This window comes from Macrobrachium rosenbergii, chromosome 54 (genome assembly GCF_040412425.1).
Source record: "Macrobrachium rosenbergii isolate ZJJX-2024 chromosome 54, ASM4041242v1, whole genome shotgun sequence".
Taxonomy (NCBI): Eukaryota; Metazoa; Arthropoda; class Malacostraca; order Decapoda; family Palaemonidae; genus Macrobrachium; species Macrobrachium rosenbergii.
Window position 1 is genome coordinate 12,257,603 of NC_089794.1, and position 16,214 is coordinate 12,273,816.

Sequence of the window (16,214 nt, forward strand, 5' to 3'; positions counted from 1 at the left end):
TATATATATATATATATATATATATATACTGTATATATACATTATAATGTTTATTCCATTTCCTTTATTTAAGTACGTATCTGTTATTGGCTTCCACCCCAATGAATGGAATTGCTTGGTAAGGGTAGAAAATTGTATTTCTCTTTCTCTTTCCCGTTTTATGTTCTCCTTTCTGGTTCTTTTTCCTGTTATTTTGTTTACAAAGTAGGTTATTCTGTCTCAAGTTATTGGTTATTATCTCATGCATAATTTTAACTCTGATGTTGCATTTAACTCGGTCTATGAACAGCTACTTTAAATAATTCCAGTTTACCACGATTTAATGTCATGTATGCACTTTTTTCATAGTTTTTGCAAAAAAATTTTGTAATTAATCAGAATGGTTTCTACACATTAGATACAAGATAGGTGTTAATACGGTGTTCACGTGGGTACTATATTTACCTATGTCTGTCTGTACGTCTGTTGGTATCTCCTGTTCTAAGACATGTCAAAAAAAATTTTAATTGTTTAATATCTTCTCTGGGATGATAACTTCCTTAAGTGTCGCAAGATGTAATTTTAGTTGTCATTATTATCGCCAACGTTATAATTTCCTTCAATGATTTTATTAAAAAGCATCATCCCTTGAAATTAAAATTCCATATTACCTCTGTAATATACTTGCCGTAAAAGTCATAATATGTAAGTGTTCATTGCACTATTATTTTTTACAAAAGTAAATCACCCAAAGGCAAGTATCATAATGTGAATAAGATGAATGTTAATCACAAAGTCTTAACAGGAAACACGGATAGATTGTATTACACTTGAACAGTAAAATCACATACTGAACAAGCAGTTGGGTCGCATTACACTTCGCGTATGTAATCAAGATGTCTTGTATAACGGAGTACCTGCATTATGGCTAACCTACTTCATATGAGTTATAGTTCTTCTGAAAAGTTTAGCTTATTGATCTATTAGTTCACACTGTAGCTCCCGCGAGAGTTAACTTTGACTAGAAGGTGATAGGAATGTAAGGGTAGGTCTCTGGATGTCATCTCGTATTCCGTTAATGGTTCCTCTTGCCAATTCAGCCTTACTTTATCAAACAAGCATCCAGTACTTTATTTTACTCTATAAACAGCTGTATGAAACAATATATGCCAAGATAATGATATGAAGTAACAAGACATTCCAGAAAACGAAGACAATTTCACAAACAACCTGTGAGAAACGGGCCAATCAGGCTCCATAAAATGTAGCACTCCTAGAAGGTACAAGGAAATCTTTTAATACTCGATTTAGGGCAACAGCAATTGGGCACCGAACAAGGAAGAGCCATAATGTTTTTGATAACAGAGAGGGTGTAATTACGCTTAATAGACACGCTGGTTTCTTTCTAAAGCTTCCAGTCCATTAAGGGTAAAATGTAAGATGAAGTATTGACACCCATCATCTGCCTATTAAGTTAAAGAGTATGTTCTGGTCGACAATATGCTTGAGAGTGGCCGTGGTCACGCAGGTGCACCAGTATTTAAGCCCTGGCTGTGAGTGGCTTTGCAAATAGAACGCATCAGAGAGACAATTCGTTTGAAACAAACGTGTGATTATTAGAAAATGATGAATCGGGTTTAAACGTCATTCTTGGACTTCTTGGCGTACTTATTTGTATGTGTATATATATATATATATATATATATATATATATATATATATATATATATATATATATATATATATATATATATATATATATATATATATATTATATATATATGTGTGTGTGTGTATATGTATGTATGTATATATATATATATATATATATATATATATATATATATATATATATATATATATATATATATATATATATATATATATATATATATATATATATATAACTTCTATCTCTGGGGTGACAACGTGATTGAAAATATAAACAGAGTAGTTGGTCACGAGAAAATTGAAAGTACTTAGTGTAAGATCTTTCGGCTGTGCTCAATAGTTTGCAAACTACTAAGATTAAAGGAGTCTATAATCATTTTGATATAGACCATAGTCACTGATGACTTTTCCCTTTTCTTAAATGTCTGCCAGACTCAGTGATGACTTTTTTCTTGCCTTATACTTTTGCCAGATTCATTAATGGCTTATTCCCCGCCCCAATTTTTTCTAGATACCCTTAATGACTTATTCCTTGACCTAAATGTGTGTCAGGCTTATTGGTGACTTTCCTAACCCCGGATGTCTTCCAGATTCATTGATAACGTTCCCTGTCCCGGAGTGTTTGTCAGATTCATTGATGACTTTTCCGAGTGCTAGATTCGTGGACGACATTCTCCTTATCTCAGATGTTTGTAAGGTATCACTGATGACTTTTTCCTTGTCTTGAACACATGCCAGACTCATTGATGACTTTTACCTGGTCCAGATGTTTGCTAGATTCACTGATGATTTTTCCTTGCTACGCAGAGCAGAACAGAGTCCATTCCTGTCCGAATAAAATCGATATGTGAGGTTCTTCACCTTATCCATCCGGTGAGTGCTTCAGAGTAAGCTAGTCTTAAGTTTGCGTGTTAGGGCTTTCAAGAGAATAAGAGGCCTTGTGTGACCTTCAGAACTCAGCCCCAGATAGTTTCAAGATCCTATGAGAGTAGATATTTGGGGTCAAAATTGTAAAAATAGGTCTTATACGTTAGTGCGAGCATGAATGTTTATAACTGATATTCCCAACGCCGGCGTTTGCATGTGGAGCTAACATAACCAAGCATATAATTATGTCTAGATTTAGTAAGCGACACATAATATCAGGCTGATTTACTAAATTCCCTTAGCTGTAAGTTATAGCTGAAGGCGTTTTAAGACCGTTACCCCTGAAAAATGCTTAGCTTTCCGGATATTAGAGGTGTCATGAATACATTCTCACCTGATAACACAGTCGTTGAAAATGTATTTATTATTGGAATTATTATACACGTTCCGAAATGGTTCATGACCTATGAATGCGTTTGGTCAAACTTACGTCACTGCATATTTCAACAGGGCAGCTGATTTATTTATTGTCCATTTTCTGCTTCTGAGCCACTGCTATAATAACAGTTGTATTGCTGTGTCTGTCGCTGTGCCTGTCTCTAATTCTGGGAACGAACGTATGGTAATAATAATAATAATAATAATAATAATAATAATAATAATAATAATCCCTCTGAATTTCTGAATATATAAAGTTCCTTGAAAACCAAAACATAATGCTATTATTTTAAATAATCACAGTAAGATATATATCAGTTTTTCCCTTATGTATATATTAGTTTTTCCCTTATGTATTTACCACTTAAACTTCGCATACATTAAATTCATTTCGAAAAAGCTTAATAATAATAATGATATAATAATGATAATAATAATCCATTTGTAATATATTTTTCAGTCTTTTCGAACTTCCTTTATTACTAAAGCTTATGAATATATGAATTTCCTTGGGCAAAAAGTATGGTAATAATGATAATAATCCTAATAACATATTTCAATCTTCTCCTTCGTACATTTACCGCTAAAGCTTCTGAATATATAAATTTTTTCGACCAAAAACACGACAGTGATAATAATCGCAGTACGATGCATTCCAGTCCTTTCTTGCACACATTCATCACCAAAGCTTCTGAATACATAAAATTCCACGAGCGAGGAAGAAAAACGACACGTGGAAGAATAATTCCACTCCTTTTCCTTCCCTTTAGCAGAGATACCTTTCCAGCCCCAATTTTCTGCGGGGTCAATACTCCAGCGCTTTAAACAAAATAAAAAGACCTGCGTGTATCTACGAGACCACTTTCTGTTTTAGAAACATTGTTTAACTCCGTGAATGCCCTTTGCCGGTGTTGTCCGTGAATATTTCATGAGCGGAGGTAATTTTAGCTTGTTCATGAACGCTGGGTCACACAAATACACAGGCGCTTATACACTTATTCACACACACATACACACACGGACACACAACTGTCGTCCGTGCTATTCGTCCAGCGGAGTAAATAAAGAAGAAGAAAGATGAGGGAAAGGCTTTTTGGCTTCGGCAATGGAGGTAGAGCCTTTACACGAATATAAAAGAATACAAAAAAAAAAAAAAAAAAGAAAACAGATATTTCGTTCTAACATGAATAGGTTTTAGTTGACAGAGTGAAAAAATTTCTTCAACGAAGTGTTTAATGAGGTTGGGAAGCGTACCGTAGTGTGTTTAGGATAGTTTCGAATGAAAAGAAAAAGCTCGACTGGGTTTATTATAGGTTGAAATTCCGTGGTAGGTTTGTTTGAAGGCAGAAATTATATTCTACACACTGAGAGAAAAACTCTGGTAGTACTTTTTTTTTATAATTAGAGACACTACATTTTACAGGTTGAGAGAAAGGCTCTCATAGTACTGTTTTTAAGCGACATATTTTTGACAGTGATAAAAACTATGGTAATTCTGTTCTTTTAAGGTACACAACATTATACGCAATAGAGAACAAAATTTATAATACTTGGCTCATTTTTACGGTGAGGGGAAAAAATTCAGCTAACACTAGTTTTTTAAGTTAGACAAAGTATTCTGCACACTGAGAGAAAAACTCAAGTAATACTAGTTTTTTTAAGATACACGTAATTTTCTGTACACAGAGAGAATAACCTTTTCCAAGGCAAACATAATATTCTCCACACTGAGTTTATAAAACTCGTCACACTGGCAAATGCTATGATATTAATTTAACTCATTGCTCAGAAATTAGAAATAATATAGCAACTCGTTTGTCTGCGAGTAATAACTTGTTCTTATAGAACATTATTTGCTTTTTATGTGTATATATTACGTTATTACCCTTATAAATAATGCTAGAGTCATAAACGAATGGCATTTCTTATTTATTTTTAGTAAGTTGGGGGAAACGAAAATGTTTTAATGACAGTTGCAGGAATATATATATATATATATATATATATATATATATATATATATATATATATATATATGTGTGTGTGTGTGTGTGTGTATGTATGTATGTATATATATATATATATATATATATATATATATATATATATATATATATATATATATATATCTTCTTCTTTTTCTTTTAACGTGCTTTTATTCCCATTTTTGTATATAAGGACTTTTGATTTTGGCTTTGGGGTAGACCTGTGGTCTCGATCGGCTGCCCTGCCTGACATCGCTTAGACCCCGGTACGTATGTTTCATGTATCATACCAGACCCAACGCCCTTTCTTCCCAGCAGCGAGAAGTTATTGCGCGGGTATGGCGAGAGTTCGAGACGTGTGAGGTGTTTGTTATGTTTTTTTTTTTTAGAAGGTGTTGTAGTGGCTTTGTTTTGTGTGTGTATTTAGTCTGTAACATCCATTTGCTTTTTTAAGCAAACCTATCCATATTACATATAATTTATATATATATATATATATATATATATATATATATATATATATATATATATATATATATATATATATATATATATATATATATATATATTTCTGTGCGTGTGCGTTTGTGTCTGTGTATATGATATACACACATAATTTATATATATATATATATATATATATATATATATATATATATATATATATATATATATATATACTCAATATATATATATATTGTATATATACACACACACACATATATATATATTATATACATTATATTATATATATATATATATATATATATATATATATATATGTGTGTGTGTGTCTGTGTATAAATACGTATATACATAATACACAACAGTGAAACTGTATAGTTTTACATGACGATGGGTAACAGTTTTATCCCAGATCACGAACGGTATGGCTATAATTTAGGACATAATAATTTTATGATCTAATATCACGCTATAGCATTCCTTGAAAGCTATTTTATTGCAGTTGCTTCTAGCAATTCTACCCCATTACCAGCAACATGACAATTGCTGCTGCTACTTTTATTCCTACTAAAGCTACTATTTTATTTCCTTGTTCTATAATTCTGTGATAAGAGTTATAGTAGTCGCATTACTGGTACCGCTATTATCAAGCATTGTAAGTTTGGTGGTATAAATGTTTTGACTCCTATAAACTGGGTTTATTCCATAAAATTTCACCTGTAACCTGGGAGTGCTTCTTTATATTTCACCTGTAAACTGGGTTTTCTTCTCTAGGTTTCACCTATAACCTGGGCTGCTATGTATTTCACCTGTAAACTGGGTTTTCTTCTCTAGGTTTCACCTATGACCTAGGACTTCTATATATTTCACTTGTCAACTGGGTTTTATTTTCTAGGTTTCACCTATAAGCTAGGAGTGCTTCTTTATATTTCACCTGTAAACTGGGTTATCTTCCTTAGGTTTCACCTATAACCTGGGAGTGTTATTTTATATTTCACCTGTAAACTGGGTTTTCTTCTTTAGGTTTCACCTATAGCCTGAGAGTACTTCTTTATATTTCACTTGTCAACTGGGTTTTCTTCTCTAGGGTTCACATATAACCTGGGAGTGCTTCTTTATATTTCACCTGTAAACTGGGTTTTCTTCTCTAGGTTCACCTGTAACCGGGGAGTGCTTCTTTATATTTCACTTGTCAGCTGGGTTGTCTTCTGTAGGTTTCACCAATAACCTTTGAGTGCTTCTTTATATTTCACCTGTAAACTGCGTTTTCTTCTCTAGGTTTCACCTATAACCTTTGAGTGATTCTTTATATTTCACCTGTAAACTGGATTTTCTTCTCTAGGTTTTACCTATAACCTGGGCTGCTATGTATTTCACCTGTAAACTGGGTTTTCTTCTCTAGGTTTCACCTATAACCTGGGCTGCTATGTATTTCACCTGTAAACTGGGTTTTCTTCTCTATGTTTCACCTATAACCTTGGACTTCTATACCCTATATTTCACTTGTCAACTGGGTTTTCTTCTGTATGTCTCACTTTTAACCTGGGACTTCTTCTGTGTATTTCACTTGTCACCTGGGTTTTCTTCTCTAGGTTTCACCTATAACCTGGGACTCCTATATATTTCACTTGTCAACTGGGTTGTCTTCAGTAAACTTCACCTATAAAATAGGTTTTGTTCTAACAGGAGGCCTTTGTAGCTTGAGTTTCTTCCAACAGACATCACCTGTAACCTTGGTTATCTTCTGCGATTTATCTATTGCCTAGGCTTCGTTCTGCAGATTTTACATGTAACCGAGGTCTCTTCATACAGTTGGCACCCGTAATCGGGGCTTCTTCCTTTAATCTGGTCTTGTTCCTTCACTTGGCATGCGTACACGGGGTCTCCTTTTACAGTTTTTCACTGAAGCATGCCCATGTGTGTTTGAAGATTTATTCTCATGCCAATGTGAAAATTATTAAACTGACTAAAGTGGAAAACTTGATGTCTTCATGTTAAATTTTTTCAGCGATAATGTACAGGACCGGAAAGTTCCGTAGCTTTGACAAATTTCTTTCCAGGATGGTGTTATGAATACGAATGGAAAGTCAGTTTGTTTATTTATTTATATATATATTTATTTATTTATTTATTTATTTATTTATTTATTTATTTATTTATTTATAATGGAAAGAATACAAAATTTGTTTGTTGTACAGGAAATATAATTAACCATACCAGTATAGGAATACTTTTAACCTTTGTTATCGTTATTTTAGATGAAACCGGCTATATGCCAGCACTGGCCCCTGGTATGGTAACATGGAAATGAATAAGTCCATTTTTGGGCGCTGAAATGAAGTCAGTGATGTTTTTCCTTCTAATTAGAATAATACAAGATTAAGATTTCATGCACTGTACATTATCATAAGTTTGGAATTTGCTCTTATGAGAATCATAAGTGGAAATTGATTATGACTGTACGAAGTAAAGTGGAACGCACACAGCCCATCAAAATGAATTATTCATGCGATTACTGAAGGCTTAAACAAACTTTAAAGGCAAGAGCTACCTTCTAATACCGTCAGACCTTGAAGAAAATCACATAAAGCGTCTTTCCATTGATAAATCACTCCTATTGCCGCAAATCTTCACTCATTCGATGCAACAATCGAAAATCTATATTTCTGAAGACTACATTATACAATAATAAAATATTAGAAATGAAGAAAACCCTCTGAATTATTGTCACGTCGAAACAGTAACAATAACACGTTTTCAGAGAAGGTGCTGCTACCAGCTATTATATAATTCATACGCCGAGGGACCGAGTAAGGAGGGCCGTATTATTGTTTCATTGTTTGTTCAGACAACGAAACAAGGTCAAGTGTGGCTGGAATTTAATGAATTTCGGATAAATGTCGAGTTGAAGTAATAACAGTAATAATACTAATAATGGTAGTAATATTGTTTATGATGAAGTGTTCTTATAACGAAAATTTAATTGGAAGTATAATAATAATAATAATAATAATAATAATAATAATAATAATAATAATAATGGTTATGATGAAGAAGTATGAAATGCGGCAGTTTTTTGGTAACAAATATGAAATGGAAAGCTAAGTTATGTATATTAATAATAATAATAATAATAATAATTATAATAATAATAATAATAGGTTTATTCTTGTAACATAATACTAGTTTAAAGCTGTAGTATGTGAATGCCCTGATGATAATAATGATAATAATATGATGCAGATGTATAAAATACAATTTTATTCGTGTGATATAATTCGAATCGAAAAGTATGTTACGTAATGCCAAATGTTAAAAATATTCCTGGGAGCAGCATCATAAAAGTGCCATTCCAATGTCAGTCTGTTTTTATGAAGACGTGAAACTACTTTTTGTCATGAATAACACATTACCTTTAAAATCAGTGTCGCGTTCTTTGAAAAAAAAAATATCGGAAAAAATAGTTGCACAATAATCATGTGTTGATAAACAAATGCATTTTTAGAGAGCTTTGCACGTGAAAGGTAAAATTTATTGTTGTACAGTTAATATTGAGGGAATATATCAGCTAACAGCAGCATAAAGCCAAAAGTAAATATTGGTTGGTTGAATAAATGAATACATCTGAAAGTAACTGAAGAGAGTAAGGAAAATTGATATATCCATAGTAAAACTAAATAATGTTTGTATAGAGGGTAATGAAATAGATCACTTGAAATAACTATGCACACAAAACATTCTGTTGATTATAGGTACAAGAAATAAAAAAAAAACATAAGTTTGAAGCTTTAAAACAAACTACGAGATTATCGGAAATTTTAAAAAAACAAAGAACCAAAAGAAGGAACGATTTGGGCAACATAAACGAAAAATAAAGAAGCACAAGGAAAAAAAATATTTACCGACCTAAAATAAAATTGGTTCAGTTTAATAACTAGTTTAATTGCTTCATTAAACAGAAACAGAAAAAGCTCTCGAAGTTGAAAGACCTCTCAGTAACCATCCCCCAAAATAAAATGGATTTGGAAAACTCTTTAATAGATCGGAATAAAATCATTACAAAACATCAAATAAAGTAATGAAAGAAAAATGTCATTGCTTTGTTTCTGGTGTTGGGCAGATCCACACCGGTCTCTTTTCATTGTTTGTTTGTTATATTTGTTTTCCCTGAATGATTTCACTTAAACAGTTAATTGTTTAACTTCCGTATTTTTTTTTTTTTAAGTGAGGTGCTGTCCCAGTTTGGGCTTATGAGAGTTGTAATATTTTGTTTGTCCTGTAAGAGATATAGCTTGGCTAATAATAATAATAATAATAATAATAATAATAATAATAATAATAATATGGGGATAAAATAAAAACATTCTTGCTTCATTCTCTCTGACGATCAGGACAGGAATCCTCGTAAATCTTAAAGATTTTAAATGGCTTTCTAATGATATACCAAGATTTAATTCACAAGATATGTGTCTTATTTTATCGTCATGTTTAAAGAAAGGTTTTTTTTTTTCTCTCCATAATTTTCAATGATGTTAAATAGGGTGGCTGCATTCGAATTAATTGTATATTAGGTCTTCTCAGTTTTTCGTAGAATTCTTTTCTCTTCAACGTTAAAACAGGACAATAATTGCTCAATGTTCATACTTTGATAGAGAGAAATATCGTCAGCAGCGTGTGTACTACAAAGAAGGTGGTGAAATGCGGATATTAAACCCGTAGAGTTTAACAGCGGGAATGCTGGAACTCAATATAAAATTAATTCTCATATAAGATTAATTCCTACGTAACAGGACTTGTTTCAGGAAGAGTCTACTTCTTCCTTAATAATAAAGATAAAAATAAACCAAAAATGCTCAACATTGGTAATCAACGAAACACTTCAGACTCCGAACTTGACTCAGTAAAATTAAAAGCATTAATAACTCGTGAGGGAATGTTTCTGTAAATTTCGTTTCACTAAAAGATTTAACGATACTTTGGGATGAAATAAGAGTGCGCTGAGGGAATTTAGAAGCGTGCAATGATAGTCATTTATGAAAACGGAAATAATGTCAACAGAAGATAATTTTGAAATACTTTTACCGAGAACAGGTACTTGTGTAATGCTGTCAGCGTTTCAAGGCTCTAAAAACAACAACATTATTTGATTCAATCTGATTAGCCCTGAGAGAGACAGGCATGCAGGCGGAGAGACAGACAAACAGACAGACTAATAAATAGACAGACAGGCAGAGAGAGTATGAGAAAACAAGTAAAAAATGCGCCGAAGTTTCTTCGGCGCAATCGAGTTTTCTGTACAGCATATAATCAAGGCCACCGAAAATAGATCCATCTTTTGGTGGTCTCAGTATAATGTTGTATGAGCCGCGGCCCATGAAACTTTAACCACGGCCCGGTGGTGGCATGTCCTATATAGTTGCCAGACGCATTATTATAGCCAACTTTAATCTCAAATAAAAATAAAAACTACTGAGGCTAGAGGGCTGCAATTTGCTAAGTTTGATGATTGGAGGGTTGAAGATCAACATACCAATTTGCAGCGCTCTAACCTCGTTAGTTTTTAAGATCGACGGACAGACAAAGTCGGCACAATAGTTTTCTTTTACAGAAAACTATAAGCATATATATAATCTTTGGTTAGAATAACCTTTGCCTTACCTGACAATTAAATGTTTTCATTAGTAGGGGCTTCAGTTGATATATTATTTTATTAATCTATTATTTTCTAACCTCAAAAACTTACAGGTATGGCGGGGCCGGGGGGGAGAGAGATTCTTGAAAGAACCCTCTGGGACTTTGGTCATTCGATGAATGAAATGCGTACCTAGTATTTGTTAGTCGAGTGTAATGGGTTGCAGCCAGGGCATGGGACTAGCAACCTCATTCCAAATACATTTTTTGAATATATATTACGCTATATTTACTCGATGCTTAACAGTTTCACTAAGTAATAACAAATTTCATTTTCTTATTTTCACTTTCTTCATGATTCCAAAGACTCGATTGCATAATCATGCGATGTAATGAATAAAAAATTTGAATTTCTTTCGTCAAACAAAGAAATCTGTTTACGGATCGGTGCAATTTCTGTTCTGATATTTATTTCCATTTGATGGTGAGCAGAAAATTCCAATAATCTTCACATCAGAAAAGAAATAGTGCTGAGCACTTATTCCCGAAGAAAATCGCTCTGAAATCTGTGCAGTCTTTCCAATAAGTGTTTGTCAAAGCACATGTTTAAGCGACCATGAATATTCAGTGTGGCCTCATGTTTATTTGCCCGAGGAAGCTTCTGCATTGCATTAATTCACTTATTCCCTTCCGCCGTTCAAACAAACGCAAAAACTGAATAAATTCCCAGAGATTTATATAGGGGATATTGATTTTATTAATATTATTAATATGACTGACAAACAGTGGAAATGTTTACAGGAAACCTGTCAGTTGTAAGTCATTACTGATTAAATTTGCTGGATTTTGAATGAACCCTTGTTTCACTAATGAGGCGTTATTAGTGTTCTCATATTCATCCATTAATCGATGAAATTGTATTAGGGCGATATTTATTGGAGCTAGTGCCGGGTTTAATCATGAAATATTTCAAAAATTAATAAATGCAAATATGCTTCTATACACTGCAGATTTATTGAAAGTTATCGATAGAAATTCCTCGTTATTTAAAATAATCTTGATCTTACCTTGCCCCTTCTGAGACTTTTCCAGAGTAATGAAAGACTGAAAATGCGCTTGAATTTTAAAAATAAAAAAAGGAAGTATAAAAATATTTCAATGGTTCAGTGATAACTGGGCAAAGAGTCACGCATCTTCCACCATGATTGTAGCAAACTCAACAGAGACCTGTTTAATTTTTTTTTTTTTTTTTCCTGTTTTCTTTTGTATACACTTAGGCGAAGTTCCAGTTGCGCATGTTTGTCTTCATGATGTCAAACGGACACGAATGTTAGTGATATTGGATACTTTGTGCAAGGTTCTTGCCATCAAGATTCTGAAAGAAGTGCAGATCATAAAATCCAAACCATGGTGCTAAACCCATATATCTAAGTTCTCGTAAAGCCTCACACACGCACACACACGTACATACATACATACATGCGTACATACGTACATACATATATGTATATATATATACAGTATATATATCATTCACTGTAATGCCACTTTCAGATTTATGTTGATACAAGTTATCTTCTAATTTGTTTGGATTAAATATTTTTTGTCGAGCAGGCTTGTCAGGTTACGTCCTCAGTTTTCTTTTATATATATATATATATATATATATATATATATATATATATATATATATATATATATATATATATATATATATGCATGTATATATAAATATATATATATATATATATATATATATATATATATATATATATATATATATATATATATACTATGGTTGTGTATATATATACATTATGTATTTATATATACATATATAAACTAAGGACGTATAAGTAAACCCTACTTGACCAGCATATTTAATCCAAACAAATTAGAAGTCATAGTTATTTTACATCAAGATAATACGTTGGAAATGGCATTGTTTTGAATAATGTATAGGAACACACGTTCACATGAAGAATGTACTGTATATTAACGCGGTTGAAGGTCTGTAATTTTCTGACTGCCATAATGCTTGCAGAGCCAGTTCCCGGTAGATATATTCAGGCAAAAACATTCATTTACATAATAAGAATGGCAGTTCCTTTGCAATTATCTGGGTTTTCGTTAGCTGTCCGTATTTTGCCTCGTGCAAAAGTAAGACAACGCCATAAAAATACGACACTTTTCATTGTAGCTCCATTATGACCCTTTAGATTTAGATTTAGGCAAGAAGAGTGACTCGTTTCCAGCTGTTAATTCTTTGCTCGATTTTTTGGCAGGTCCCTTGTCAGAGGTGATAGCCATCGAAGGAGGGAGCGTGACTCTGCCTTGTAACATCACGCCGCCATCGGCTCGAGATTCCCCCATTCTGGTACTCTTCTATAATGGAGTCACTGGGATGCCCGTTTACAGGTGAGTTTCGTACCTATCCTGTTTGTGTGTGGGTGTGTGTGTGAGAGAGAGAGAAAGAGAGAGAGAGAGAGAGAGAGGAGCGGGGCGAGGGAGAGAGGACAATTAGGTGAAACTTATTGAACGGTTGGTAAAAACCGTAAATTTATAATTAAACTTGTATAATTGTCATTAAAATTGTAAATTTGTTACTAAATCAACGAAGAGAAGGGTTAGATTTACAAGTCAGAAATCACTCTCTCCATGTCAGCTTTACTTAATAGGACAGACTGCTCAAGTAGTTGCTTGCAGTTTCATTGGCTTCGCAATTATCTGGGCAGGTTTACATAAGGAATCAAACTCCGTCTGGTTCAGTAGCTTAAAGTAACAGTTTCTGTTTCTTTGCCTGTTCCGTCAGTCAAGTCTTGGTTGAAAATTAAACCCAGCATCACCTAATGGCAGTTACTTACTAATAAAATGTATTACTCTTCTTCTATCTATGAACTTTAAGAAGTACAGTCGTACAAAGAAAGGTCACTTGAATTCAGAAATAGAAAAAATTTAATATAGGATCAGATCACAGTTTTAACGTCAGTTTAACATAAGGAGCTGTTCTTGTTAGTTTTACAGAATCATTTTGTTTACGTTACTAATCCACCATATGAGATGCACTGATCAATTAGTTTGAAGAAAAATAAAGACTTTGTCAGACTTCTAACTCATACAGAACATTAGTTCATCTCAGGTCGAACAAAATTCTGTATTCTCTGAAGATATAACATACTTTACAAACAGCATGTACTTCTGCGTACAATGTGTGTCAAAGAAAGAAAAGTTAGAATCAGATAAAACTTAGGAAAGAATTGGCAAATATCCAGACTCGTCCTCTGAAGTGCTGTGTAAGCAGAAGTCACAGAGTGGGAACAGGGTACAAATTCAGGTGGTAATCAACGAGTATTGATTTTCCTAAAGTTCGCCTTCATGTCATATCGGCAACATTTGTTGATCCTATCTAGTTCTCCGCCTGAGGTTAGTAGCACCTGTCGCAGAAGTCCCTCGGAGTGACTTAATAAAGGGGGGAGGGAAGTCAGATAAAAGGTCCTGTCTTACAGAGTACCCCTTAGGGAAATTGCCATGCTTGCCAATCTATCGGCAACTTTTTGCAAATTGTGTTTATTGTTTCAGACGCGGGGACATTCGTAATCAACTTTCCATGTCAGTTGACGCAGGAAAGTGAAGATCAGTCAAGGTTCAAGGTTTCAGGAAGTCTGCGTGAGTGAGCTAAGAGTTCGAACTGGATATAAAGCAAAATATAATATAAGGCAACTCGAATGTAATTTTACTTACTTTTATTTATTTTGTTGTGAAGAGACGAGTATCACATTGATATGTCACAATGATACAATCAAACAGGATGACCTAGTGACGAAGCTTTAATATATACGAATATATATATATATATATATATATATATATATATATATATATATATATATATATATATATATATATATATATATATATATATATATATGTATGTGTGTGTGTGTGTGTATGTTTGTGCGCATAAGGTTTATTAGATATATAGAAGGTTGTAAAGGGGTGAGACATCCGTAGCAAATTCAGTACTGTGCCTTTGCGCAACCAAGAGTTCCAGAAAAAAAATTATTAAAATAGTCACCATTATAAAAAAAACACCCTCGTCACTACTAATATTCATAATGCAAGGGTAGTAATTATGATCAGTCACAAAAAATGAAGGAAATTATTTACAAAATCCATTGTTATTTACTGCCAAAATCTATTGAAACACGGTTCATCAAACTGGTTAATGGCAATTCTCTTGCACTCAGTGCATTAAAAAGAAGTGAAAATGCTCATTGCAACACCAAGTCAAATATCGTGCATACCTTTCGTTGGCCATTAACATTATTTATCGAACAGTTTACCTGAACAATAACCTCACCCGTTCAGACTGCATTATTGATAACTGTCGGAACTTCTCTGAATCAAAAAACGCGGCTTGTCGATGCGGTCCCTCGTGACAGTATGGATCCAGTATTTGCCAATAACCTATTTATTCCCTCAGGTCACTATCCTCACGCGTCAGTAGGTTCTTAAAGTGTTGACATACTCTCCAAATGATTAGTTTTCGTGGGCGACATCAAGCTCGATCGACCGACAGGGCACTGCATACCTTGTGCATATTAAATTCTATGATAGGATTTGAAGAGTCAATGTTCATTAGAACTATTTAGTGTTGCTCATTTTCATGGAAATACAGGAGTGTCGTGATTATGTGAATCTTTAGATCCTTGGGCTAGATATTTTTATATTTTCATGTAATTTTATTCCAGCTTTATATTGATTATGTTATTAATTTGACATAAATAAAACTTTTTCGTTTTCATTAATTCTAGAAATTTATTGCCTCTGATCTTCACGAAATCTTTAGAAGCATTATATATATATATATATATATATATATATATATATATATATATATATATATATATATATATATATATATATATATATACATACATACATACTATATATAAATGTATATATTTTTATGTGTGTGTGCAGTTTTAGCAACCACAACGTTCTCTTCGAATCCTGCTTCAGACGTCAAAAGTTTCTACATTTAACCCTTCATCTGGATCCTAGGTGACAAGAGTACCCTAAAAACATGACGAAATCGAGAAGTTAAGAATATGGTTACTACAATTGCATATGTATCTATACATACATACATATATATATATATATATATATATATAT

At 33.0% G+C, this 16,214-nt stretch overlaps 1 protein-coding gene across 3 annotated transcripts in view; it reads left to right on the plus strand.

Moving 5' to 3' along the window:
- Positions 1-16,214, plus strand: part of LOC136834746 (kin of IRRE-like protein 1) — a 237,787-nt gene that overhangs the window by 180,867 nt on the left and 40,706 nt on the right. For all 3 annotated transcript variants that reach the window (XM_067097346.1, XM_067097347.1, XM_067097345.1), the window contains one exon: positions 13,322-13,454. In XM_067097346.1, coding sequence (XP_066953447.1) covers positions 13,441-13,454 — 14 coding nt within the window. In that variant the 5' untranslated portion in view covers positions 13,322-13,440. The remainder of the gene's footprint in view (positions 1-13,321; positions 13,455-16,214) is intronic.